Source organism: Anopheles moucheti, chromosome 3 (genome assembly GCF_943734755.1).
Source record: "Anopheles moucheti chromosome 3, idAnoMoucSN_F20_07, whole genome shotgun sequence".
Lineage (NCBI taxonomy): Eukaryota > Metazoa > Arthropoda > Insecta > Diptera > Culicidae > Anopheles > Anopheles moucheti.
This window is the reverse complement of record NC_069141.1, coordinates 31,969,343-31,994,228: the sequence shown is the minus strand read 5'-3', so window position 1 is coordinate 31,994,228 and position 24,886 is coordinate 31,969,343. Positions and strand designations below refer to the sequence as shown.

General features: G+C 44.6%; 6 protein-coding genes across 6 annotated transcripts; 2 read left to right on the top strand and 4 right to left on the bottom strand.

The window, feature by feature from the left end:
• Positions 1–901: 901 nt before the first annotated feature.
• Positions 902–2,363, top strand: LOC128304465 (retinaldehyde-binding protein 1-like). The gene is made up of 6 exons (XM_053041656.1): positions 902–1,082; positions 1,167–1,261; positions 1,336–1,489; positions 1,565–1,869; positions 1,963–2,116; positions 2,195–2,363. Exons 1-6 carry the CDS (start codon positions 902–904, stop codon positions 2,236–2,238), a joined length of 933 nt encoding a protein of 310 aa, XP_052897616.1. The 3' UTR covers positions 2,239–2,363.
• A 945-nt stretch (positions 2,364–3,308) lies between these two features.
• LOC128301822 (alpha-tocopherol transfer protein-like) lies at positions 3,309–7,876 on the bottom strand. Its single transcript, XM_053038455.1, has 3 exons — positions 6,904–7,876; positions 4,133–4,588; positions 3,309–4,023 (listed from the first exon to the last, which is right to left on the bottom strand). The coding sequence occupies exons 1-3, from the start codon at positions 7,337–7,339 to the stop codon at positions 3,989–3,991; spliced, it is 927 nt and encodes a 308-aa protein (XP_052894415.1). The 5' UTR covers positions 7,340–7,876; the 3' UTR covers positions 3,309–3,988.
• Positions 7,877–9,809: 1,933 nt separating this feature from the next.
• On the top strand, positions 9,810–10,853 carry LOC128304609 (retinaldehyde-binding protein 1-like). The gene is made up of 3 exons (XM_053041815.1): positions 9,810–10,028; positions 10,109–10,570; positions 10,677–10,853. Exons 1-3 carry the CDS (start codon positions 9,810–9,812, stop codon positions 10,851–10,853), a joined length of 858 nt encoding a protein of 285 aa, XP_052897775.1.
• Positions 10,854–11,343: 490 nt separating this feature from the next.
• Positions 11,344–12,968, bottom strand: LOC128302437 (retinaldehyde-binding protein 1-like). The gene is made up of 3 exons (XM_053039259.1): positions 12,547–12,968; positions 12,019–12,480; positions 11,344–11,945 (listed from the first exon to the last, which is right to left on the bottom strand). The coding sequence occupies exons 1-3, from the start codon at positions 12,763–12,765 to the stop codon at positions 11,769–11,771; spliced, it is 858 nt and encodes a 285-aa protein (XP_052895219.1). The 5' UTR covers positions 12,766–12,968; the 3' UTR covers positions 11,344–11,768.
• A 2,186-nt stretch (positions 12,969–15,154) lies between these two features.
• On the bottom strand, positions 15,155–16,486 carry LOC128301948 (clavesin-1-like). The gene is made up of 3 exons (XM_053038633.1): positions 16,253–16,486; positions 15,410–15,871; positions 15,155–15,340 (listed from the first exon to the last, which is right to left on the bottom strand). The coding sequence occupies exons 1-3, from the start codon at positions 16,484–16,486 to the stop codon at positions 15,155–15,157; spliced, it is 882 nt and encodes a 293-aa protein (XP_052894593.1).
• A 1,218-nt stretch (positions 16,487–17,704) lies between these two features.
• On the bottom strand, positions 17,705–20,680 carry LOC128301946 (clavesin-1-like). The gene is made up of 4 exons (XM_053038631.1): positions 20,456–20,680; positions 18,882–19,343; positions 18,017–18,488; positions 17,705–17,825 (listed from the first exon to the last, which is right to left on the bottom strand). The coding sequence occupies exons 1-3, from the start codon at positions 20,678–20,680 to the stop codon at positions 18,300–18,302; spliced, it is 876 nt and encodes a 291-aa protein (XP_052894591.1). The 3' UTR covers positions 17,705–17,825; positions 18,017–18,299.
• Positions 20,681–24,886: the final 4,206 nt, after the last annotated feature.

The window sequence follows — 24,886 nt, the reverse complement described above, 5'->3', positions numbered from 1 at the left end:
TCACCGAGTGATTTCAACGACAAAGTGAGCCGAACGGGAAGCGCGCAACTCTATTTTGTTTGCGCGTAATGCAGGGTTACTCGACAGCGGTAAAGGGTTGCTTTGGAAGGGTTGGCTGGGAAACACGTTTTGTTTGCCAGATAGCAATGTTTACGCACATTTTCTTTCTCATTGTTGGAAATGTTTACATTGTGTTTGGAATATATATCAATTAATATTAGTTTCTTTTATTTATTTTTTTATTCATTTTTCATTTTTTCTACTTATTCGACCCCTGCAGAGCGATCAAAGTAGCTTTAGGTGTTGTTGCCGCGTGATTCCATTGGAAAAAGCAAAAGCTCCCGTTGATTGCCGATTGCTTGCATACAACTTGTATGCAATATTCATCATATTTGTATACAACCAGTCAATGTGAATTTTTGAAGAATTTATTTCCGACTCGTTGAATATTTATCAGAAGGGGTGTTTTAAAGATCTACAGCCTGAAACCTTTTAAAATTGTTTAATATTAAGCATGTTATATCTGCAACCAACATGTAACAAATCATTTTGCTTTGCCTGTGTTATCCGTTTTGCAAAACAGTGGCTAAGCGACCGAAACGCTTACTCGGGAACGAATTTGATCTTAACCGCCTTCACCACCCTCTGTCCAGATCATGTTCCCAGGGCCGGGGGTATGCCGGCCGGTTTGTGGACCGTTTTCTTCAGCGTTTCTTCGTTCGTTACGCATAGCTAAAGCTGTGTGCGTTAAGCAATCCCAATCGTTCTTGGTGGCGTTCTTGCTCGCCAACGCCAACTCGCTTTCGGACGCGTGCACTGGTTCTGGCCGCACGCAAGCATCACCGTTCCCTGTTGGTGTCTTTCGGGAATCATCCGGCAATCGCTGCTGCGTTCGCTTACGATGGCTTTGCGTTACGACGAGCTAAAAGCTCCGTTTGTTGATTTTGGAAATGGCGTAAAGTTGGCGCTCGATTTGGCAGAATTTACGGACGCGGTTTCGAAGGAAAAGGCAGCTAAAGAGTTGCGCGAAACGAACGACGTGATGGATGCGTCCATTCGGAAGCTTCGCGAGTTAATTCAGCGTAAGTGTTGGAGGTCACACTAGTTCATCGCATCAGTGCAGCAGCTGTTTTGTGTTAATTGGTTGGTGTTGTGTTGTGTTTTAGAGGAAAAGCAGCTGAGAGTTCCGGTGGAGGATGAGTCGTTCATGAGGCGTTTCTTGCGTCCCAAGAAGTATTATCCCGATAGTACGTTCGACATGGTGAGTGATTGGATGGCATTATCCCGAGAACGTGCTGATATGATTAACGTGTGCTCCCTTTTGAAACGCTCCAGATGAAAGCATTTTACCGCATGAAAGCGAAAGAAAACTTCATCTCCGATCACTTGACGACGAGCTCGGTTAAAAACGCTCTCGAGGATCGTGTGGTACAGATTCTACCGAAGCGCGATCAACACGGGCGTCGCATACTGTACATGGAAATGGGAGGTAAACACGCTCGCACACCGGTCGCACCCGTGCAACGTCTAATCGCCAGCCCGGCATTGCATTTAATTTTTGCAGCAAAATGGAACTGCACGAAAGTGCCGTCGCTGGAGGTGATCCGCTGCACCAACATGCTAATGGAGACGGTTGGCCAAGAGCCGACCACCCAGCTGAACGGCATCGTGTTCGTCATCAACTTCGACAAGCTGTCCCTGTCGCATATCGGCCAGTTTCCGCCCAAGTTCGTGAAGACGGTCGTGGACCATGGGCAGAAGAACTCGCCCCATCGCATCAAGGGCATACACATCGTCAACAATGCGCGCATGTTTAACATCTTTTTCAAGATATTCAAACCATTTCTGGGGAAGAAATGGAGCCAGCGGGTTGGTGCCGATGTAAGAGAATATGCAATTGATTGAATATTAAGCGCGTCGAGTGCGTCGTCTGCGGACTATGCGCCCCCCATTTGCTTTCAGATATTCCTGCACGGGGTGGAGTTTAAATCGCTGCACGAACACATCGATGCGGACTGTCTGCCCTCGTTTCTGGGCGGAACGTACGAGCTGCCGGTGGAGTACGATGGGGCAGTCATCGGACAGCTGTTGGATTGTTACAAGGAGAAATTCGAGAGTACGTGTGATAAACGAGGGAAGCGTTAAAGACCATATTAAGTGACTCTATTTGCATGTTTTTTTTTGTGGATTGCAGAAGAGGAGACACATGGGTACGTGCCCGAGGTAAAAGAATCTTAAGGAAAAGGATATTTGTTGTCAAATGGCCAAAAGTTGTGCACTTGCTACATCACGGAATCGTCATTCAGGAAGTTTATTAAAAGGAATGCCATAGCTTGTCTAATGTTTTGCGACATAAAAAGGTAAATAAACAAAAGAGTAAATAAATAAATCAGGACAAGTAATTATGCCGTTGAGAAAAGATGCTTGTGATTAATTCAGTTGGGATGTTGTCTCTTGTTAGATTGTTGGACAATAGATAAATCGCATAGTAAGGATACCCACCATCTTAATATAGTTAACTTCTGCTGAAATGCATTTAGCAGGTCTGAAAAGACTTTATTGGTTGGCCTGAAAGTCTGGTGTCATTCTAATGACATGACCACCGGAGCTTGAGAGTCTAATTCGTTGAGTTAATATTAAGGGCATTGTACAGAGTTCCCAAAAACACTTCAAGACATCATTCTCTCGAATCTTAGATATTTCACCCATTTGTTTACGGCGGATTCTATGTCTCAGAGGCGTATTTGAGTAAAGGCAGTCCCCGAGCTACGCGGTTTCTCTTATACGCGAATTCGGTGATGAGTTCTAAGCACAAAACATAAAAAATCAGATGACGAAATCTATTGAAATTCGAAAAATTGGTCGAAAATATCTTCCATGTTTATTTAAAACATTTGTTTTTATTAGATTTTAACGTATCTTTTAAAAAGATGAATAATTTGTTGAACAACTAAGTGCCGAGAAGGAAGTCGACTGTGCCATTTTGAAATATAAACGAAATAGCACCAGGATTGGACTTACGCGGAAATTCGAGATACGCGGATTTTTCCCGGGTTATAACGGTCCGCTATAATAGCGTATCTCGGGGACTACCTGTACTTGGACTATATTCTGGTTAATCAATTGTGATAAGTCGTGATAAGTATTGTGAAAGAAGACTTGTACACATGTTGACAAAATTATCGATTGAGTAGGACATAATATTCTTACAAAGAACGAGAGATCCTCAGGCCAAATCTCACGATAGTAGTTTCCCAGTTCGATGAGTTAAAAAAATAATTAGCAATATTAACACAGTTTTCATAATATAAGATGGTTGATAATTGTAATTTTATTTCACTCACACTGACGGTAAACGATATTCTAAATCGGAAAACAAAACACAGATTTACAGTACCTTCACTTATAGTTAAATTTAGCACTCGTTTGCTCCATTCCGACAAACCTCAAACATGTTCGATCGACACAAAAACATACATTGCCGCACGTTTCTAATAAAACCAATAAATAAACTTGTCTTCATTTCATCTTGCCCTTCACCACGCGCAAACACACGCATACGCAGTGCGGCACTTGAACTTTAATTTATGCCCGTGAGAAATAATGTCCCGCTGTGTGGCACGAGACGCTGACCGAGACGTTTCAATGTCAACACTCCCAATCCGCCCAAAATGCGTCCCCCCGGTCGTCGTCGTGGTGGTGGTAGTCTGCTTGCATTAAGCATCTTACCATTAACCCTCAAGCATGTCACGGTGTCCCACCGCGCTTACCTAATCGCTTGCACACTAATCGCGAACCTGGCAGCTCGATCTGTTCTGTTATGTGACGGTAAGGCGGATGGTGATAGAACCGACCATACTGGAGAGTAGTGCTGGGAGGGAGGGAGAGAGAGAGAGTAGGGGGCGGGTTTTTTTGCGATGCGGTATAGATCACAGATTGGCGGCAGTAACACGGCAGCAACACTCTGGCAGGGTGTTTGTTGGCATTTTCATTTGCTCTCGTCGTATCCATACGCGTCCATTGCTGCGTGAAGGGGCATTCCAGAAGAATCGGGTCAACAGCGGAAAAGAAGAAAACACATGCATTAGTCACCACCTTCGTCACCGACACGTGAACCTGACCGTCGACTTACTTTCGTAGTGCTTATCGTAAAGCTGCATGAAGTCGCCGAGCAGCTGACCTTCGCACTCGGGTGCATCGAGCGTACCGCCGTACGCGGGCGGCAAACACTTCGCGCTGATGCACTTGGTCAGCGAGCTAAAGTCACGGTTGTGGAAGTGCATCTTGTCCCGCAGGTCCTTCGAGATGAACGGCTTGAAGATGGTAAACAGTACGTTGAACAGCATCGAGTTGTTGACGATGTGGATGCTCTTCAGTTGCAGCGGGCAACACTTCTGGATCCACTGCAGGCTCACCATCGCGTGCTTCGGCGAGGCCTGCGCCACGTGCGACATCGAAAGTCCCTCGAAGTCGAAGATGATACGTATGCCGTTCACCTGCACGAGCGGATCCATCAGCGAGGCTTCAATGTTGATGCGGAACAATGCTACGACGTCGTACATCGATACCTTCGAAGTGTTCCATTTGCCTGGCGATGGGCGAAAAAGGGATTGCAAAAGAAGCGCAAAGAGTTGTAAATGACACGCTGCCCTAAAGGTTAAACGGGTTTAGCTTTACGGACCAGAACAAAACCCAAACCAAAACAAAACCCCGGAAGGAAGGTGTTTACTGCCGGATTAGATTGAATCTTTTACCAGCGCGCGAAAGTCATGCAGGCGTGACCCGCATTTATGGTTAGCTTCTTTTGGGGTGCTATTCAAAGTTTGTCGAGTGATTCATTTGTTTTGCAGGAAATCGTTAGCCTTTTTGGGCATAAAAGTGAAACCACCCGTGGAGGCTATGGGTAATATGGGAAGCTTATTTTGATTTCGTAAATAGAGCGCGCCATATTCACACCGCATAAGTAGTGATAAAGATGAATTAATTCGTCATTATTATAGCTAAATTTTAGACTACTTTTTCTACCTTTTATAAATACTTAATTATTAGTTATGAAAAGTATTTCATATTTTCATTTGTGATAATTTAAAACCCTAATTATACTTTTTCCCATTACTGCGTTATCATAAACGCCTAAAAGTATGCAATCGCATGCATCTAGTGCTCGTAAAGCGTACTACTGAGATTTTCATATTATGAAAATTGAAATTGTTTTATTTGAAACAGTACAATTTTGTTGACATTGAAAATTATGAACCAGAATTGTGAGGCCTCAAAAAAAAAAGCACAAAAAATTAATCACAAATTGTGAATTTACAAGGTCATATACATCACAATTACTGAAAAAGGATAATTAAATTGTAGATTGAAGCAGTTACTCTTACAATGAGAAGCGAGGTACTATTCAAATTATTCTATACAACAATTGACAATAATGGGGGTAAAATTAAAAAAAAATGCATCTACTGCAAACATATCAACGAATGGTTTTATGTATTCCAATAATTAATTCCCCTCTTGGTACATCGTGGAGAATGGCTTTTTCCGAGATGCGTCATAGAAGCGTCACGCACGATCGCTAGTAATCTCATTTTTATCCCGATGCTAATTCTTCTGTACTCCCGCCAACCGGTACAGATTAATATTTATCGATTCCGACTGCAAAGCCAACTGTCACCATCGATCTATCCACCTCTATCGTCCGTGTAATTGTAACTATTTGTAATCTGGTCGCGATTTCACCGTGTAGGAATATTCCATTGTACTTCTCCTGCTTGTTTCGTCAAACAAAAAGCAAGAATCAAACGTCAAGGTTAATACTGAAAGTGACCGGTGTGCCGGTGCGTCACAATTCTCGATGAAAGTAACACCCGTCTCGCAACGGATAGCTGTGAGGGTCACTTATGCAATAGCACCGACAACGGATGCTATAAACGCAGAAAATAGGTCAAGATCGCATCCACGGTGATAATGGTACGATCGTCAAAAAAAAGAGGCCTTCAACCATTCGGGAATGATAACAGGAAAAGAAATGAGTAGTTAATTTAACAACTTCATCAAGATTTGTTCCATAAAACAATGATTTGTAGGACATTATGAAGAAACTTTAGTTGCCCTACTAACGTATAAATAGAGTACTCAGTAATATTTGGAGTCATTATCGTGACTGCCACCAGTTTTGTTCATTCTTTGTTCATTGTGTAATCATTTGTTTCATTTATTCCACAATTTCATTTCAAACCGATTTAAAGGTACCAGCGAGTTGTGTTGAAATTAAAGTCACCCCAGTCTATCAAGCTTTAAACACAATAGAGAATGAGCACACGATCACACCCGTGTTGATCGGAACACAATGGGTGATAGGGTTATAGTAAAAATGCTCACCCTCACCAACTTATTGGTGGGTGCAGATTTACCACCACAGCTTCCATTTCATCAGCCCTAATGCTGGCAACACATTTAACCAAGCAATGGTACGAAACAAATGGCTTTATAGCAGCATGATAGCATGATCATGTTTCAAACCACCAGCAGAAGGAGAGACCTAAATGGAACGCCAAAACCAGCACGAAAAAGAGACTGTTGCAAATGTATTGCTGACGTTAACGGTGTAGAATTTTTAAACTGTTGGAGGACGAAACCCCCAACAACTTCGATCCACTCGCCACGAAAGATTACGAATATCGGCAACAAGGTTTCTATAGGCAATGGCCATGAGGGATGAAGATTTTAAACAGGTTTTGTTGGGAGCATATGGAGAGTTTTACGCAAATAAAACCTGTCACAGTCCGATCCGCGTTTGACTTGAAGCACGGGGGTCAACGAACGCTTCGTGGAGGTTTCGGTTGGGTCTATTGTTAATGAATGCAAATTGCAGCTTGGCATCCCAGCATAAGTACTTACGTCCAAGCTGGGTCACGCATATACCACTTCCGTCGTCGTCACGCAGCGGCAGGAAGTTCACCATGCCGGAATCGTAGATGTGCCGTATGTGCGATGGTTTGATACGACCTTCGTAGTAATCCTTGCCGTAGCTGCGCTTCATCGCGAACGTATGCCGGATGCAGTCGAACGCCTTCTGCACATCGTACGCCATCGGGCGCAGGAACTTGAGCAGGAACTTTTCGTCGTCCAGCGGCACGGTAAGCTTCTTTTCGCCCCGCAGCAGCTCCCGGAGCTGCTCCAGCGAACGAGCCTTATTTTCCGGTGTTTCGTTCAGTTCCTGTTCTGCCTTCACGATCCATTGCTGGTCGGTGTAGTCATCGTCTTGCAGATAGATGATGTAGCCCCGTCCGAGATCGATGTACGGGTAGTTCTTCTCGTTGTATTTGATCGACATTTTTGGTTCGGTTCAGACTTGTGTTCACTTTAATCGCCGGGGGGGATTTTAAGGGTAGCGCTAGATATTACCAAGGGTTTTCACTTTCCAACCGAAGGCATTAATGGTGAATCAGGGACGCTAGCTGTATGCACCAACCACACGAACAATCCTCCAATTACCACCTCCAAAACCAAATTCAACAAATCTAGCAGCTCTCAAGCCCGGCGACCTTGAGCCCGATGGTGTGTTTGCCGCAGTCTCGCACTGTGTCAGGTTTTGTTTCCTAAAAAAAGCCTTTTGCTGTGTCCTACACCACACGCAACACCACTCGACTCCAAAACAGACCCGAACCGGCTCGGGGGTTGAAGGGTATACACAAACGCGCGAACCACCGCCAAGGCACTCACGCACGCACGGATCAAGAGGGGTTTCTTTCTTGAGTTTGAATAAAGCAGAGTGAAAATTGCACAACAAACAAAACGGTCCACACCGCACCACGGTTCGACGATGACTGTTGTTCGAAACGTTACATCCACAAAAGCTACGTTCGTTCCCGAGCTGTGCGATGAATGAAACCGTCCGATCATCTCGCCATTCGCTTTATAGACTTCCGTGGGAGCGTTGACGTTCTGACGTGCGCTTGGAGCCGATCTGGCGAATCGTTCGGCGATCGTGGTGTTGGTGACCTTTTCCTACCTAGCGCGGTGTCTGTTTGCGTATGCGTTTTTATTTGTTTATTGAGCTCACTATCATCCATCGCCCGCGGTAAAACGAAAGACTGCACACGCCGCGGTGGGCGGTAAGCGACGAACCTGTGGACGAAGGGAACATGCACGTACACGCACGACTTTTGTGGCTGCTGGATGGGAAATTTGGTGGTTTATTTTTCCGTGCGACTTGTTTCACGGGTTTCTGGTGCCAGCAGCCGCATGCAGAAAATTCCACCAGTGGCCTTCGAGCCTTTTGCGGCTGCTCGTGCGAGACCATGACATTGGGGGGATGATTGAGGTGATAATCGAATTTACTGTGCAATTTGGGCGCAGGCTATACAATGAAGCCACCTCAAGGATATTCATAGCGCGGATGGGACTATCAATGAAAGGAAATGGCGTGCTATTTATTAATGTTAGTACATTAACAAATTTAAAAATTACGGTTAAATGCTTTATTTGTCCACAAATATTAGTGTTGTACCGGCAAAACTATTCCTTTTCGATCGGTTACGCAAATGGTTGCTACTCAGCGTAATGCTTCAACTTCAGTCTTTCATTCTCGCTGTTATTCCAGTTCGTTTGCATCAGATGGCGCTCAGTTGTGGCCGATTCCTCCGTGATGGATATCATCTTCACGTTTGCCTGATACTTCAGACAGCAAACATTGAAATGGTTGTGAAACAACACACCATCTGCTTGATCGAGCCGCTTGCAATCTTCTCGAGACCGTAATTGAAAGCATAGTGGTAGGAAGATTGAAAAAAGCAGAACAAGCATGTGTGATGACCCCGAGCAGACGTAAAGATCGTAACAAAAGCGTTTGTTGCGCAATCTTTGTCATGCGGGTTGCATACTTGAGGGCGTTTTGCTCTTAATTATTATTCGCAGTATGTAATTTAGCTTCCAAAAACCCTTGGAATCGTGTAATTGCATTAATTTAATTCATTGTTTTTAAAGGCACTGTATCTGTTTAATGAGATTGTCAATACGAGGTAAGTGCGCATTAAAGACGACTATACGAACCGGACACGACAAACTTGCGGCGGGTAACCATCAATCACGTACACACACCCCCTCAGAGTGTTGCCCTCTGTGCCGGATGAAGCGGCGCAATGATGGAAAGATAACTATTTTCCATCTGTGCTGCGTGTGTTTGGTAAGCGGCATATGATTTTGTGCAGTAGTCGTGCTGACGATCACGTTTCACGGTTCGTTGAATCTTGTACAGTGTGCGGTATCGATCTAAAGCTTTCCATTAGCGAAGTGTGAGAATGGTCGAAGAATAGAATGAACAAGTTTGAAATATTCCTTTATTACTTCTTTTTGAAACCGACGGATTCCAAAATGTTCGAAACCTGTCGCTCACGTCGAATGCACCTGCAGTACTTTTCTTTTTTTTTTGTTATGAACACAGCTTTACGCTCCACATATCTTGTTCGCCAAATGAACAAAGGTTACAGAAGGTTCAAGGCAGCGTCTCCATAAAAAAATGTAAACTCACTACCAACTGTATCAACAAAATTTGCTCCAAAACATTCGTTATGTAAACCCCTTTTCTGATAAGACGACAGCCCGTTTTTCGCGGGGGGGATTTCAACCTAATCGGACGAACGGGTACCGTTGCAGTGTGCATCGTATCTGTAATCCAATCCACCGATAATCGACCAGATGCCTGGTTCGAGTACTTAAATCGCACCAAACGACCCATCGGTTCTACTTTCGCTGGCGTCTTTCCGACTCCGAGTTCCTTGTTGCTGTGTTGCCGACTGTTCAAGATGCCGGGTCCGTTTGAGATTGACCGTTCGCCACCGAGCGCTGAGTTGTTGGAAATTGCAAAACAGGAGCTGCGAGAGACGCCAGAAGTCCGTGCGGCCGCCATTGAGGAGCTGCGCAAGCTGCTTAAGGCTAGCGACCTGAACTTCCCGGACGATGACGAGTTCTTGCTGATCTATCTGCGCCCGACCAAGTTCTATCCCGAAAGTGCACTGAAGTTGGTAAGTTTAAGGAAGGTTTTTTCGAAGAAAGTTCCGAAGTCTGTACCGTGTCCTTCCCTCTCGCTGTTTGTCTGCTCAAGATGCGCAATGTAGCCGAGTTTAACAAGACCTACAAGGATCTGCTGCACAACTTGATGCCGGTGGATGTGAAGCCAGTGTTTGTCGACCATGGACTGATCAACATCTTCACTAACCGGGACCAGAAGGGTCGCCGCCTTATGGTGGTGCATATGGGCGAGAAGTGGAACACGAAGGAGGTGGCCGAGGATCAGATCTTCCGGGCGCTCTACACCATCCAGAAGCTGGCTGTCCTCGAACCGGCCACTCAAATCAACGGAGCGGTAGTGATCTACGATTTCAAGGGCATGGGCATGGGCCACGTGAAGGCCATGTCGACGAGCGGTGCCAAGCGTCTGCTGACCTTCATCCAGGAAGCCTGTCCATTGCGCATGAAGGCTGTCCACTTCGTCAACGAGCCGATGATCTTCAACATGGTGTGGTCTCTTTTCAAGCCCTTCGTGAAGGAGAAGCTGAACAAGCGTGTAAGTAGAAAGTCCCCAGCGACCCTGAGTGGTTGCGGTAGTGTAGCCAGAGTAAGAATGGATCGTGATCTAATTATGGTATGGTGACGTTTTGCGATGTTAACAGATGTTCTTCCACGGTGAGAAGATGGCTAAGCTGCACGAGCACGTCCCCAAGGAGTATCTGCCAGCCAACTACGGTGGAACTCTCCCGGCACTGGACTACGGCGGCAAGGAGTGGTACCCGGTTGCTGAGCAGTTTAACGAATTCATCACCAAGTGGAATACGTGCGGTTTCAAATAGAGACAACAACATTCAAACCTTTAGACCATTTTAACGAATTAAAGTACTTTTTTTTACTTAAAATTTAAAACAAAACAACTCAATTCTTGCTGTTTCACTGTTCACACCGTTCCCTATCACTGGTGACCTTTGCTCGAGGGGGCGGTTTAATCCTTCGCGATCAATTACGATAAGATTAAGCTGGAGCATGTTTTGTGCATGTGGGGGGGTATTTTCTTAAGCGTTGACTATAGAAATCGATTTACAACCCAACGGTTGATGAATTTGATGTTAGGCATCGGGTGGGAACATTTATTGCTACGCTAGCGTAAGATATAAAATGTGGCTACCTTACAGTGACTTTCTATGTGATAATCGACGTGGAGGTTCTAAAAATAAATGTGTAATTAATTTTTCTTTAAGATAGGACAATTTATCAACCCTTAAAGATATCCACTTCAACACGGAATATCCTTCAAAATGAAACTCATCACAGTGAATCATTTACAAGCTTTATTTATGCAAGTAACTCATAACAGCTGATAACAAAAGCAACACAAAATGCAACATGACTTTTGACGTTCGAAATTCAATGTGCTGCGGCAACGATCCCACTGTGCTTCGGAATTGCACACAGGGGAACGAAAAAGTCGAAACTAAATATAAAACACTTGGATCCGTTCGGAAGATGAATGATAAGCGTCGCAATAGAGAGGGAGCTGAAGAGGACAGTAGAAACAATCGTTTGACGTCTATTGGGAACGTACAACGACCGATTGATAACGGCTTAGACGGCGTGCGAGCTCGTTTCTTACTCTGTCTTCCTCTTTTTCTCTTTCAGTTCTAACGTTTGGATGGCCACGGTCAATGAGACTGCAGGGGTGTGTTGATAACGATGCAAGTGGCAGTGTCTCCAAATCTCCAGCATGTCATCGTTTACTTAAATCCGCACGAGTTCCATTTCTTGATGAACTCGAGATGCTGTTCCGCCACCGGGTACCAATCCTTGCCACCATAATCCAGCGCGGGAAGACTTCCTCCATAGTTCGACGGTAGGTACTCCTTGTGTACATGTTCGTGTAGCTTCGAGAGTTTATCGCCGTGGAAGAACATCTACAATGGAGCGATACGTTTGGGGTTTGATACGCGTTCCATAGCGCCCACCACAACAGTGACTCATACTTACACGCTTGTTTAGCTTCTCCTTCACGAAGGGCTTGAACAGAGTCCACACCATACTGAAGAGCATGGGTTGGTTGATGAAATGGATGCCCTTTACACGCAGCGGACTCGCCTCCTGGATGAACGTCAGCAGACGCTTAGCGCCACCGGGTGACATCGCCTTGACCTGCTTCATTCCCATCCCCTTGAAGTCGTAGATCACCACCACACCGTTGATCTGAGTGGCCGGTTCCAGCATGGCCAGCTTGTGAATCGTGTACAGCACGCGGAACACCTGCTCCTCCGACACCGCCTTCGGATCCCAGACTTCACCCATATTCACGAACATCAAGCGCCGCCCGTTCTGATCCCGGTTGGTCAGAATGTTGACAATGTTGTGCTCGACAAACACATTCTGCACATCACTCGGCATCAAGTTGAACAGCGTTTCCTTGTAGTTTTTGTTGAATTCCGCAATGCTCCGCATCTACAACAGGCAACAGAAGGCATTATGCAGGGAGCGTTCGCCATTACGGGGGACGCACAATCTTACCAACTTCAGTGCACTTTCGGGGTAGAACTTGGTTGGGCGCAGGAAAATGATCAGGAACTCCTCATCGTTGTGGTAGTTGAGATCCGTTGCCGCTTCCAGCAGCTTACGCAGCTCCTCAACGGCCGCTGCACGGACTTCCGGTGTCTCGCGGAGTTCCTGCTTGGCGATCTCCAACAACTCCGCGCTCGGAGGCGCTACTTCCAGCTCAAACTTTCCCATGGTCACTCGATTCTAGCCCACCTCCGTCCACAACGATGATCAGCAGTACACTGTGACTCCTGTTAGATCCCGGTCACGAACGTTTGTGACCGTCTACACTATGCATTCTCTGGTGCTGCTTCAGCCGCTGCCACTGTTATCAGTCATCCAGAGCCCGGTTGTTTACGTGCTCGGCCTTTACACTGATACCCTTGCCGCATCGATTCGTGGAGTTTCGTGGAGATTAGGTTCGATGCTTTCTATCGGACGCGCTAACATTTGGCAGCGTCTTCTAGGGTCGTCTTCCACTATCAGCTTCGCTGCCCAATCCCCTGCAAGGTGCCGTGAAGAGATAAACGATGATGAGCGCCGTCCAGTACACTTCACCCGGGGGCGGTGGACAGAACATTGATTGGATTCACATAATCCGAACACAAACGAACGCAAAAGGCCGTTAGCACTTGAAGGAAGTCAACTGCTTCTTGCGATTGATAACGGGGAAACGAAGCGTCAGAACAGCCGTCTTATCAGGGTCGTAGTTGAGACTATTTGGTAGTTCGGTTTGGTGACAAAACGATTAACCGAGTGAGGAATAGCAGGGAAGGAATTGCTTACAATGGACTTTGACTGAACGGGGGTTTCTTCTATACAGGTTCTACGCATTCTGACACAGCTCACTGGAAGACGGGGCACATGGTTGACACACTAAGGGAAGAAAACAATCTCAACAATGGCATCTGTTGATTGAACTAAAATCAATAAAGGATTGCACTTTGCATCCAATTCTTGGTTTCATGAACAGTATTTTTTGTTCCACTGCCGGTTAGGTTAATGGCTCTGAAAGTAAACAGATTGGCATTCATTTTGCTTCCAGCTTAGAAAAAGAAACACACCAATGATTCCGTGGTGTAACACTGACTTGCAGTTACGTAAAGAATGAAACACTGATAAGCACTGATCGTGCTCGTCGATCTTTTGCACAAATCATATGGGATCGTTACATAACCGTTATTCTGCAGTATAGCTACATAATTGTTTAGAAAATAATACTTTTTGAATTATTAAAAATTCAACTTATTCATCACTTCGCATATTGGATATTTATGTTCGTTTGACCGATGAGAAATTCTAAGCAAAAAGGGGAAAAATTGGTCAAAAATACCTTTCCTTTTCATATGCAACATTTGTATTTATTTGATTTCACTGTATTCTTTCAACAAGACGTATAATTTGTTGAATGTGCTAAGTGCAGAGAAGGTAGTCGAATCTTTGATTTTAAAGTATACACGAAATAGCACCAGGATTCGACTTACGCGGAAATTCGAGATACGCGGATTTTTTTTCGGGTTATAACGGTCCGCTGTAATAGCGCATTTTGGGGACTATCGGTACACTTCACTGCCAACAACGAAATAAGTAGTTTTGTAATTAAATTGATAAAATATTCAATCTGTTTGCAGGAAAAAATAATACAACCACGACGAGCCCTGTAGTGTGATGCATTAAAAGATGTACTGCGCATTGCCTACATTTAGGCCCTGTTAATGGCTAATGCCGCATGGTAATAATTAACAATTACGTCATTCAGAAGCTGACTAGGAACAACTCCTGCTACTATTATAATTTTGAAATTTATTCGATATTATTGTAAACAAAGTACTTTAAACCTTGGGTATGATCGCAATTTACCACACAGGAAGCCGGCTTATGTGAATCAAATCCACCCACCTCCCATATCAGCGAGTGCAATTAGCTTAGCAGGGAAACCCCATCATTGTGTAATGGAACGCCGTCGTTACGCATTCGGCTATCCGACTGGAATTTAAACATTGATCTAGAACTAATCCCTACAGTGATAAGAAAAATCAAAACCTCACGCCTCATTAATCGATGACAATTGAATTCAATTTATTGCTATAGAACACCGTCGTCAAATACAGCCCAGCGAGTTCATGTGTGCGGCACCGGCTTAATCTCTCTAAATGCCGCATGCACGCATCGACATTGGTAGCGGGCGTATCGTAGCGTTGTTGTTTTTCCCCTCTAATCACTAATAGTGTCCCGTTTGGATCCCATGTGCTTACACAGACGTATCAGGCAAGCGTTTCTAAACGTAAAAAATGGCGACTGTTTGAATTCGTCCTTCAAAACCGAATGGTTCTCTCCAAAGTGAGTTTGATAGGGATAGGGAAGAGGGAGCTTATCACACGTTGGCTTATGTCGCGACGTCACATAAGTGCGCGATTGCTTATCTGCGCGAGCCGTATTAATTGAACTTCGCACCACCGTCCGAATGGCACGATTGGTTGTGTGTTGGTGTGGTTTGTGTAAGTAGTTTTTGGCCTCTCTTTGGAATGCGATGACAAACGATGCAGATGCAGGATGCTGGCTATCAGCTGAATGGAGGGGTTCAAGGGCCAGCAGCGTAGCCGTAGTTGTTCCATCGGTGGAAGTGCTCGGTGTACTTCTCGATGCAAGGATACCAGTCGCGGGAACTGTAGTCCAGCGCGGGTCGTGTACCGCCATAGTTTTTGGGAAGATCCACCGGATCGATGTGCTTGTGTAGCTTCTTCATGTCATTACCATGGAAGTAGAGCTGTACGAGTGTGAGAAAAGTGAAAAATTAGAAACGATCTCCAACAATTCGAACTTGATGTCTACCTACCCTCTTCTTGAGCTTATCACCAATGAACGGTTTGAACAATGTCCACACCATGTTGAAGATGTACGGCTGCTTGAGGATGTGGAACTCCTTCATCCGCAACGGGACGGCCTCCTGCAGGAAGGTAAGCAACAGCTTCGAAAAGGACGGCGATAGACCACGCACCTGTTTCAGCGACAGACCCTCAAAGTCCATCACGATCACCACGCCGTTAATCTGCGTGGCCGGCTCGAGCTGGGCCACCAGATGTACCAGGTAGAACATCCGGAACAGTTTCTCGGCGGTGACGGCCTTCGGGTCCCAGACCGCACCACAGCTCACGATCAATATCCGACGACCCTTGCTGTCCCGGTTCGTCAACACGTTCACAATCTTGTGATCCAGGAAGGAGAGCTTCTCATCCTCCGGCGACAGGTTGTGCATTAGCGGGAAGTTGTTTTTCTTAAAGTCGGCTATTCTTCGCATCTGTTTTTTGGAGAGGGAGGGCGAGACGAGTAATACACCTATTAGTGCGGTTTTCGCAGTCGTACGATTCGATAAGACATTGCATGCATCTGGCCGTCCTGTTTACCATCCTTTCCTTTAATCAACCGAGGTCTTATCAAGCCACTTATTTTCGGTCCAAAATATGCAATAGCTTATCGGACTTGGAGGTTTGTTTTTTTTTTTGTTTTGGTTGGTAAAAATAACCTTTTTTGGAGCCTCACGAAGGCACTAGCCGAATATGGCCGGTCGTTTGACTTCGAAACTGATTAGTGCGCACAAGTACGGTAAGGATCAAGTTACAATGCTAGTGCAGCCATAAACAACAATACGCTGGCAGGGTGTGCTGACACGCTGACTTACCATTTTGAGCGCACTGTCCGGATAGAAGTGGCACGGGCGCAGAAAGATTAGCAGGAAGTCGTCATCGTCCGCGTAGTTCAGGTCGGTGGCATTGTGCAGCAAATCGCGCAACTGCTTTATGGCCTGCTCACGCACCTCCGGCGTTTCGCGCAACTCACGCCGGGACACTTCGAGCAACGCCTCGGTCGGTGGTTCCGTCACTATGTCAAACGGTGGCTGTGCTATCGTCTTCATCTTCGTTGTGTTTGTATCTCGAACCTTCTGAAACACGATCCTTCTTCACGCTCAAATGTCACAAATCGATCGGGAAGAACTGATCGCCGAGTTGTGCCTGCTCCAAAAAATCAGGACCGCTTCGTTTCGCGGCTACCACACGAATGTGTTTGCGCACCGACACTCATCGATTACAACAAAATCGCGCGCGTGCACTGCAAACCCACCCCATCTGTATCACCCGGTATCACCCCTCATTTCCACTGCCAGTGAGCGATAAGTTGGCAATTTGTGTTGGCAGTTTTTTTTTTCGGGCAGGGTCTTTGAAGGTACTGATTGGAGTAAAAAATGAAATTTAGCTTCTGCGTCACCAACACCCGCGCTACGCTGGCACAATCGAAACGGGCAGGAAGAATCGCCTCTGGCCGGCTACTTAATCCCCGATACCCCTTTCCTTCCTCGGTGCGTTCTTTTCCATCCGCCTCTCCGGTGTTTTTAACGGCGCGATGAGTTTCTTTGCGATTTGATTTGTATTTTAAAGATAAGTGGAGGCCTGCTGCTGTTTGCTTGTTGAAACGTGTCAACCGAAACAGCTGATATGCTGGTGTAACTGCCGTACCACTTCCTGCGTTTACCCCTAACGGTGTGGCCATTCCCTCGTTATCGCTACTACTCCGATGATCCAAGGCCGAAAATAGTAGTTGAGTGAGATTTTGTCACAATATTTCCTCATCGAGGTACGTCACTGGGAATGGGAACTCTTTACCGCTGGGAAGCAAAAATGCCCCCGGGCCCTTATGGCAATGAACTGTTGAATGATTTTTCCCTCGGGAAGGGGTTCTAAGTGCTCCCGCATTTCAACACTAATCACTGCCACCTTATCGCAAAAAAAACCAACAGTGTGACCTTTAAACCGGTACACAGTTGTGATGTTTTGGAATTGGGTATATAATTTATTGAGTTGTTTGGCTACCCTTCGAAGACAGCCAATAAGCGTTTAACACTTAACCTAGTAGAAAAAAAACCCGTAAAGAAATCAGAGTCAACTGTCAAACAGTGTGATCGGTAAGGTTTATTAAAAGCTACAAACAAACCCTTCTCAATGTGCAATATTCCCCCATTTAGAACAACAAACAACCTGGTAATAAGCTTCTTTAAGTAAAATATGCTACTCCGGGTGTGATTCAACGAGTCCACATTGCTGGTACTTGGTGATGTGATCGATCTGTGCCTCTACACACGGATACCAATCCTGACCGCCATAGTCGATCGGTGGCAGATTACCACCATAGTCGGCTGGCAGTCGATCAACGCTGATGTACTGGTGGAACTTGTCTAAGTCGTTGCCATGGAAGAAGATCTGCGAACGAAAGTGAAGCGAGATTGAAACGTGATCAGACGTCTGGCAATGACCGGATGGGTGGGAGGGTACACTGGATAGATGTAAATCATGATTAGTAGCACATTTGATAGCACGACGTTGAAACATGCAGGCGAAGACTTGTGAATGACATGCAGCAACAGACAGACACAGGTACACACGGTACTTACCTCTGCGTGGAGACCTTGGGAGTGAAAGACGCCTAATGTAAGCTAAATCTATAGAAGTCATTGCAGCTGTTCTACCTCCAATAATTCCACCTTATGGGCTATTAAGTTGTAGGTAAATGCACTAAGTATGGCAGGGAGAGTTGTCCAAAGAGCTAACCTAGATAGCAGTGCTCAGTAGTTCTAGTAATATTCGAATGTATTCGGAGGGTATCGGTACTAATCAGGCTTATACTCCTAGTCAAAGCATCTTCGCTGTATGTGTCTTTCTCTCTCTCTCCAGCAGTTACTGCACATTCGACACGAACCCAAACGTGTTCCACTCGTTTATATGGTCTATGTAGTTGTACACGCAAGGATACCATTCCTTGCCACCATAGTTGATCGGTGGTCGATCACCACCATAGTTGGCCGGCAGATCGCACGGATCGATGTGTTTGTGCAGCTTCCGCATGTCCATGCCGTGGAAGAAGATCTGCAGATCGGGAAACATTTGAAGGTTCAGGGTATTAAACGGGGTCGACTTCCGATTGCGAAACATCCCCCGTGATCGAAGCATGAGCATGATGGGGCAATTTTGGAACAGCACAAAATGACTGCATCTGTTTGGCCATCGCCAACATTTTGGCTCTGTGTTTACTAACAGTGATTATACGCGCCGAATGGTACCGATTGAAAATAAAAACCAAAAGTTGCTTGATAACGGGGAACGGGCAGCATCAACAGCTGATGGCGCAGCTGTCTGTTTGTCTGGCTAAAGTCTGACTGTTGCGTTGGGCAACGTACCCGTTTTCGGGTCATGAGACCAAGATTTGTGTGCAAGGTTACGACGCAACCCCCCAGGCCCCCGGTGGGAGGTAATACTTACGCGACTCTTCAGCTTCTCGCGAATGAATGGTTTGAACAGTGCCCACACCATGTTGAAGATGTACGGCTGCTTGAGGATGTGCACCTCCTTCAGGCGTAGCGGCATCGCGTCCTGAATGAACGTAATCAGTCGCCTTGAGAAGGAGGGCGAAAGCGCTTTAACCTGCTTGAGCGAGAGTCCGTCAAAGTCGAGCACCACCACGATGCCGTTGATTTGGGTGGCCGGTTCGAGCTGGGCGACGAGATGTATCAGGAAGAACACACGGAACAGTTGCTCCGAGCTGACCGCTTTCGGATCCCAGGCCGCACCACAGTTTACCAACAGCACGCGGCGACCCTTCTGATCGCGGTTGGTCAGCACGTTGACGACGTTGTGGTCGATAAAGGCGAGCTTCTCCTCTTCCGGTTTGAGCGCGTGCAGTAGTGGATGGTTCGTCTTTTTAAACTCGGCAATACGACGCATCTGTTAGAGGAATAGAATGTGCAAGAAGAAAGAGTCTCACTACTAGCGGAGCGATAACGCGATAGAGCGCAGCACCTGAGCGATTGATCGCAGCCCCCGTACCCGTACTCGATATATCACTATCGTCTAGCCTGACGTCATTCGTCCAAAGTTCAAGCATCGGGTGGTGTTCCAGTTCGTAAGTTAGCAAGAAGCACGTACAAAGTCTTCTTTCAGGTGGCCCAAGCTTTGCAGTGGGGGAGAACACTCACTGTGCTTATCTTAAAAAGTGAAACCAAAGGAACTGATTGCTCCCGTTCCAAAGCATTCAATTGCCGATATGGACATTTCAGTGAGGCAAAGTCCCACTTCGTGAGGAAAGAATGCTACGTTTGTATCTTTGTGCGAATTTTCTGTAGTGGCAATCAACTCACGGAGGTCTTGAAATAGACCTCCGTACCGTATTGCAACGATGGCATGTTACATCTAATCTAATCAATTCATCTTTTGCTGAGAGCAACCGAGATAAGAGGACTAAGAGAAGGGGTTTTACTCAAAGAATTCGCCTATTGAACCATTATCACACCTGTGAGAATGTTTCAGACTGATCGATATACGTCAAAGCGCGTCATGAGACTGCTCAAGAAGAGCCGCTCCTGAGCAGGTGCGTACCTAATGTTCGTCTAATTGCACCGACCTTCATTCGATTAACATTCATAATTTGGCTGACGTAAAATCATGTTAAGATATTACTCTTTTTTTTGTCTCTCTCTCCACACTTCGCCCATCATGCATCAAGATCATTAGCGGTAACAAGAGTTCCTACCACCGGCAAGGCAAGCAAATCGTTTCGGCGATACAAAACCATTAAAGAGGAGAAACAAGCGTAAGAAATGAATACAATGGTCAACGGGAACTCTGAGTACAATGGGTTGGCTGTGATGGCGCGACACTGGAGACGTTCGTCGTCTTGTCGATATCGATAAGTCACACCAACCCTCGGACCCGGCAAAGAAAGAAACCCCTTTTGACTCATCGCCATTCACACGGGGACCGAGTGCTTGCAACGCACTGCTGTTGTCTATCACTAACACTTTGTTTTCTGTCAGCTTCGGGCGCACTACGTCACTCACCATTTTCAGGGCACTTTCGGCGTAAAAGTGGCACGGACGCAGGAAGATTAGCAAGAACTCTTCCTCTTCGCTGAAGTGCATATCCTTGGCGTCCTTGAGAAGGGCTCTTAGCTCCTCCACGGCGGAAGTACGAATATCCGGTGTTTCCCTTAGTTCACGGCGGGCGATCTCCATCAGATCTTCGCCCGGTGGATCCACCTCAATATCGAACGGTTTGAGCGACATATTGTGCGACACTTTACAACTTAGCACTAAACTTCTGCTCACATCCGCTGCCACACACTTTCTATCCTCCACGAAGGGTGTCTTGCGGGTAATTAAGCCGTTGCGCTTGAAATCGTCGTTAGGCCGCTGGTTTAAGCGGATCACCATCCAACCGCTAGAACGATCGATCAGCTACTGATGATCGGTGAAGACACACTCGTGCGCTTCTAGTCTTTATTACATAAAGAAGCGTGAGGACTTCCTCTGACTAATGCCTCCTGCCTTCGAAAAGGTGCCCCACTCCCTCCCTCCCTCATTTGCTATTCGTTCCGTTCCACCCCCGGGCAGGGAAAACTGATCCAGTCTCTTTTATCACACTGCAATCGGGAGCCTTCGAAGCCGCAATCGACGTACAGTGGGGCGCTCGCTTGTGTTTTATTTACATTTTCACCGCACTCAAGTGCAGCCGTGTTATTCGATGTGTGTTTTTTGCTATTTCCCCAACCCTCTACTTTTTACAACCCCCGCTTGTGGCCAGTACCCCTTTACACGAACCAGCAACACATCAACCCCGTTCAAATCCTTTGTTTCGCCATCGAGTCTGCTACCCGATCCGTTATCACTTTCGTTAGACAAGTGTGCAGCGCGTACAGCGTTTTTTTTTTTGCAACTGCAGTCTCTTCCCCGAAGCTTCCACTATTCTGTCCCGTGACCAGGACACGATCGTGTTAGTGCCCCTAGCTGTCCGAGTCGGGGCCACTGCGTATTCTTCGTTAGTTTTCTTTGCGTCGTTAACTGGATTATCACAGCTGACGTAGCTACCCATGGTGGCGGCGATTTGTTATGACAGTATCGCATAGAGGTGTTTGATGAACCCATTCGAATAGTCGCGTGTGGTAAATGAATGTGCCGTTTAATTAGGTAATTCTTGTCAGATTCTCTTATCAACCATGAAGGAATCCTGCTTCTGTTTAGGTATCCTTTTCTCTTTTTTGCTCTTTGCTAGAAAACTCGGTCGCCATATCAAATCCATCCGATCGGACCGATCAAAACAAACCCCTGCAGTGAAGCGTATCGATCAAACGTGCGCATGCGTCATTCCCGCGATGGGAAGCTGCCCCAGAATGCAAAGACCTTCCGCCCCTTCTGGCGTGCGTGCGTCCGGTCCGGTACGGTTCAAAAGGTGTTGGGGGTCATAAAATGGGTCCCGCACTCAAGTGTGCTTGAGCGGCGCGCCGAAGGATGGTTGCCTCAATTGGCCTCTGAAGATGGTGCGCCACTATGCAGTCGAGAGAAACCGGAAGATGATGGTGGGGGAGCGTGCAAGTGTTTGCAATGAGGTGATAATACGCGACACTTCTTTCGCTGTGTGTTCGCTGCGTGAAGCGGATCGGTATTATGATGATCGACAATAACAACACAAGTGCTGGGAAGGGGAAAAAAAGGAACCCTATAAATAGCTCCCGTTGACCTTCTATCAAACAAGGCATAAGTTTTGCGCTCTAAAGTATGCAATCACTGCAGCACGCTCAAAACAATCGAATGCTTCGCGTAGAACCTTTGGTGTGCTTGTGGATGGTTTTGCTCTTTCACATGAATAACAATGTTTTTTAAATAACAATGTTCAACATAAACCTCAACCACTTCTTTGTGTCCTTCGTCAACGCAATTAGGTGATTGCTACTGGTCTATATTTTAGGATCTTCTATAATTGGTTTTTTGATCTTCATCACACATATACTCTTGGTTCATTGAAGAAATGCATCATCTCTGTACTTTATTTCACCTTTATTTCCTTTAACTTTATTATGTAAACCCATTAAGTATAATAAGTACAACGAAGACCTTCTTTTTCCTTTGTGTAACTGTCAAAATTACTGTGTGTAGTGGCTAAACATGAAAGAGGAATTGGAAAGACATATCTACCTATTGGTTAAAATCATCCTTCTCCACGTTAGCAGCAGATTCTATGTGGCGTAAGTCGTCAAGCCTGCCTTCCAAGAGTTGCAATTCAATGGATAAGAGTCTTGACTGAATGGATATGACAAACTCTTCAATCATTCCTCAAATATTACTAAAATATAAAAATATTATCGCTACAACACATTTAAAATTAAATTAAATTTAAATTTTTAAAGATTTACGTGTATTAGGCTTTGTCGTTCGTGTTTGAAAAGTGTTGGAATTTATACGTTAAGATTAGGAAAGATTTCATGAATTTATGTGTTGTATTTGTTACCCTTTGACAACACTACGAGCTAGCAGTATAAACGGACGCGTCATGACAGATTAGGAACACTAGAGAAATGAAACGAATGAACTACATGTAAAATGAATTTATGGAACGATCGAATAAACAGTTGAAAATTGTAAGCCCGCGAGAAAAGACATACACACCACGGATAAATCACACTATTGGCTACGCCACATCCTAGCATCCTGCCAGTGGAAATTTCTTACAGCCTGTAACTTCTTTATTTCGCGTCCTAGACCCTTCAAAGTTTGACCTGATTTCAATAGAAAACCATACAATTTTCGGACTTTTTTCAAGTTTTTAGGGTCAAAATTTTTACAAAATTATTTTTTCTTTAAACGCCTGTAACTTCTTTATTTCGCGTCCTAGACCCTTCAAAGTTTGACCTGATTTCAATAGAAAACCATACAATTTTCGGACTTTTTTCAAGTTTTTAGGGTCAAAATTTTTACAAAATTATTTTTTCTTTAAACGCCTGTAACTTCTTTATTTCGCGTCCTAGACCCTTCAAAGTTTGACCTGATTTCAATAGAAAACCATACAATTTTCGGACTTTTTTCAAGTTTTTAGGGTCAAATTTTTACAAAATTTTTTTTTTCTTTAATCGCCTGTAACTTCTTTATTTCGCGTCCTAGACCCATCAAAGTTTGACCTGATTTCAATAGAAAACCATACAATTTTCGGACTTTTTTCATGTTTTAGGGTCAAAATTTTTACAAAAATGTTTTTTTTTCTTTAAACGCCTGTAACTTCTTTATTTCGCGTCCTAGACCCTTCAAAGTTTGACCTGATTTCAATAGAAAACCATACAATTTTCGGACTTTTTTCATGTTTTAGGGTCAAAATTTTTACAAAAATGTTTTTTTTTCTTTAAACGCCTGTAACTTCTTTATTTCGCGTCCTAGACCCTTCAAAGTTTGACCTGATTTCAATAGAAAACCATACAATTTTCGGACTTTTTTCAAGTTTTTAGGGTCAAAATTTTTACAAAAATGTTTTTTTTTCTTTAAACGCCTGTAACTTCTTTATTTCGCGTCCTAGACCCTTCAAAGTTTGACCTGATTTCAATAGAAAACCATACAATTTTCGGACTTTTTTCAAGTTTTTAGGGTCAAAATTTTTACAAAATTTTATTTTCTTTAAACGCCTGTAACTTCTTTATTTCGCGTCCTAGACCCTTCAAAGTTTGACCTGATTTCAATAGAAAACCATACAATTTTCGGACTTTTTTCATGTTTTAGGGTCAAAATTTTTACAAAATTTTTTTTTTCTTCAAACGCCTGTAACTTCTTTATTTCGCGTCCTAGACCCTTCAAAGTTTGACCTGATTTCAATAGAAAACCATACAATTTTCGGACTTTTTTCAAGTTTTTAGGGTCAAAATTTTTACAAAAATGTTTTTTTTTCTTTAAACGCCTGTAACTTCTTTATTTCGCGTCCTAGACCCTTCAAAGTTTGACCTGATTTCAATAGAAAACCATACAATTTTCGGACTTTTTTCTAGTTTTTAGGGTCAAAAATTTTACAAATTTTTTTTTTTCTTTAAACGCCTGTAACTTCTTTATTTCGCGTTCTAGACCCATCAAAGTTTGACCTGATTTCAATAGAAAACCATACAATTTTCGGACTTTTTTCATGTTTTAGGGTCAAAATTTTTACAAAAATGTTTTTTTTTCTTTAAACGTTTGTAACTTCTTTATTTCGCGTCCTAGACCCTTCAAAGTTTGACCTGATTTCAATAGAAAACCATACAATTTTCGGACTTTTTTCATGTTTTAGGGTCAAAATTTTTACAAAAATGTTTTTTTTTCTTTAAACGCCTGTAACTTCTTTATTTCGCGTCCTAGACCCTTCAAAGTTTGACCTGATTTCAATAGAAAACCATACAATTTTCGGACTTTTTTCAAGTTTTTAGGGTCAAAATTTTTACAAAATTATTTTTTCTTTAAACGCCTGTAACTTCTTTATTTCGC

Bases quoted from the DNA above. Each gene is read 5' to 3' on its own strand.
- LOC128304465 (XM_053041656.1), top strand. From the start codon at position 902: ATGGCTTTGCGTTACGACGAGCTAAAAGCTCCGTTTGTTGATTTTGGA. The intron at 1,262-1,335 runs GTGAGTGATTGG...GAAACGCTCCAG, and splicing joins CCGATAGTACGTTCGACATG to ATGAAAGCATTTTACCGCAT. The intron at 1,870-1,962 runs GTTGGTGCCGAT...ATTTGCTTTCAG, and splicing joins GGAAGAAATGGAGCCAGCGG to ATATTCCTGCACGGGGTGGA.
- LOC128301822 (XM_053038455.1), bottom strand. From the start codon at position 7,339: ATGTCGATCAAATACAACGAGAAGAACTACCCGTACATCGATCTCGGA. The intron at 4,589-6,903 runs GTAAGTACTTAT...GCCCATCGCCAG, and splicing joins ATGCGTGACCCAGCTTGGAC to GCAAATGGAACACTTCGAAG. The intron at 4,024-4,132 runs GTAAGTCGACGG...CCCTTCACGCAG, and splicing joins TTACGATAAGCACTACGAAA to CAATGGACGCGTATGGATAC.
- LOC128304609 (XM_053041815.1), top strand. From the start codon at position 9,810: ATGCCGGGTCCGTTTGAGATTGACCGTTCGCCACCGAGCGCTGAGTTG. The intron at 10,029-10,108 runs GTAAGTTTAAGG...TGTCTGCTCAAG, and splicing joins CCGAAAGTGCACTGAAGTTG to ATGCGCAATGTAGCCGAGTT. The intron at 10,571-10,676 runs GTAAGTAGAAAG...CGATGTTAACAG, and splicing joins AGGAGAAGCTGAACAAGCGT to ATGTTCTTCCACGGTGAGAA.
- LOC128302437 (XM_053039259.1), bottom strand. From the start codon at position 12,765: ATGGGAAAGTTTGAGCTGGAAGTAGCGCCTCCGAGCGCGGAGTTGTTG. The intron at 12,481-12,546 runs GTAAGATTGTGC...TGCCTGTTGTAG, and splicing joins CCGAAAGTGCACTGAAGTTG to ATGCGGAGCATTGCGGAATT. The intron at 11,946-12,018 runs GTAAGTATGAGT...GCTCCATTGTAG, and splicing joins AGGAGAAGCTAAACAAGCGT to ATGTTCTTCCACGGCGATAA.
- LOC128301948 (XM_053038633.1), bottom strand. From the start codon at position 16,486: ATGAAGACGATAGCACAGCCACCGTTTGACATAGTGACGGAACCACCG. The intron at 15,872-16,252 runs GTAAGTCAGCGT...TCCAAAAAACAG, and splicing joins CGGACAGTGCGCTCAAAATG to ATGCGAAGAATAGCCGACTT. The intron at 15,341-15,409 runs GTAGGTAGACAT...ACACTCGTACAG, and splicing joins GTGATAAGCTCAAGAAGAGG to CTCTACTTCCATGGTAATGA.
- LOC128301946 (XM_053038631.1), bottom strand. From the start codon at position 20,680: ATGTCGCTCAAACCGTTCGATATTGAGGTGGATCCACCGGGCGAAGAT. The intron at 19,344-20,455 runs GTGAGTGACGTA...TTCCTCTAACAG, and splicing joins CCGAAAGTGCCCTGAAAATG to ATGCGTCGTATTGCCGAGTT. The intron at 18,489-18,881 runs GTAAGTATTACC...CCCGATCTGCAG, and splicing joins GCGAGAAGCTGAAGAGTCGC to ATCTTCTTCCACGGCATGGA.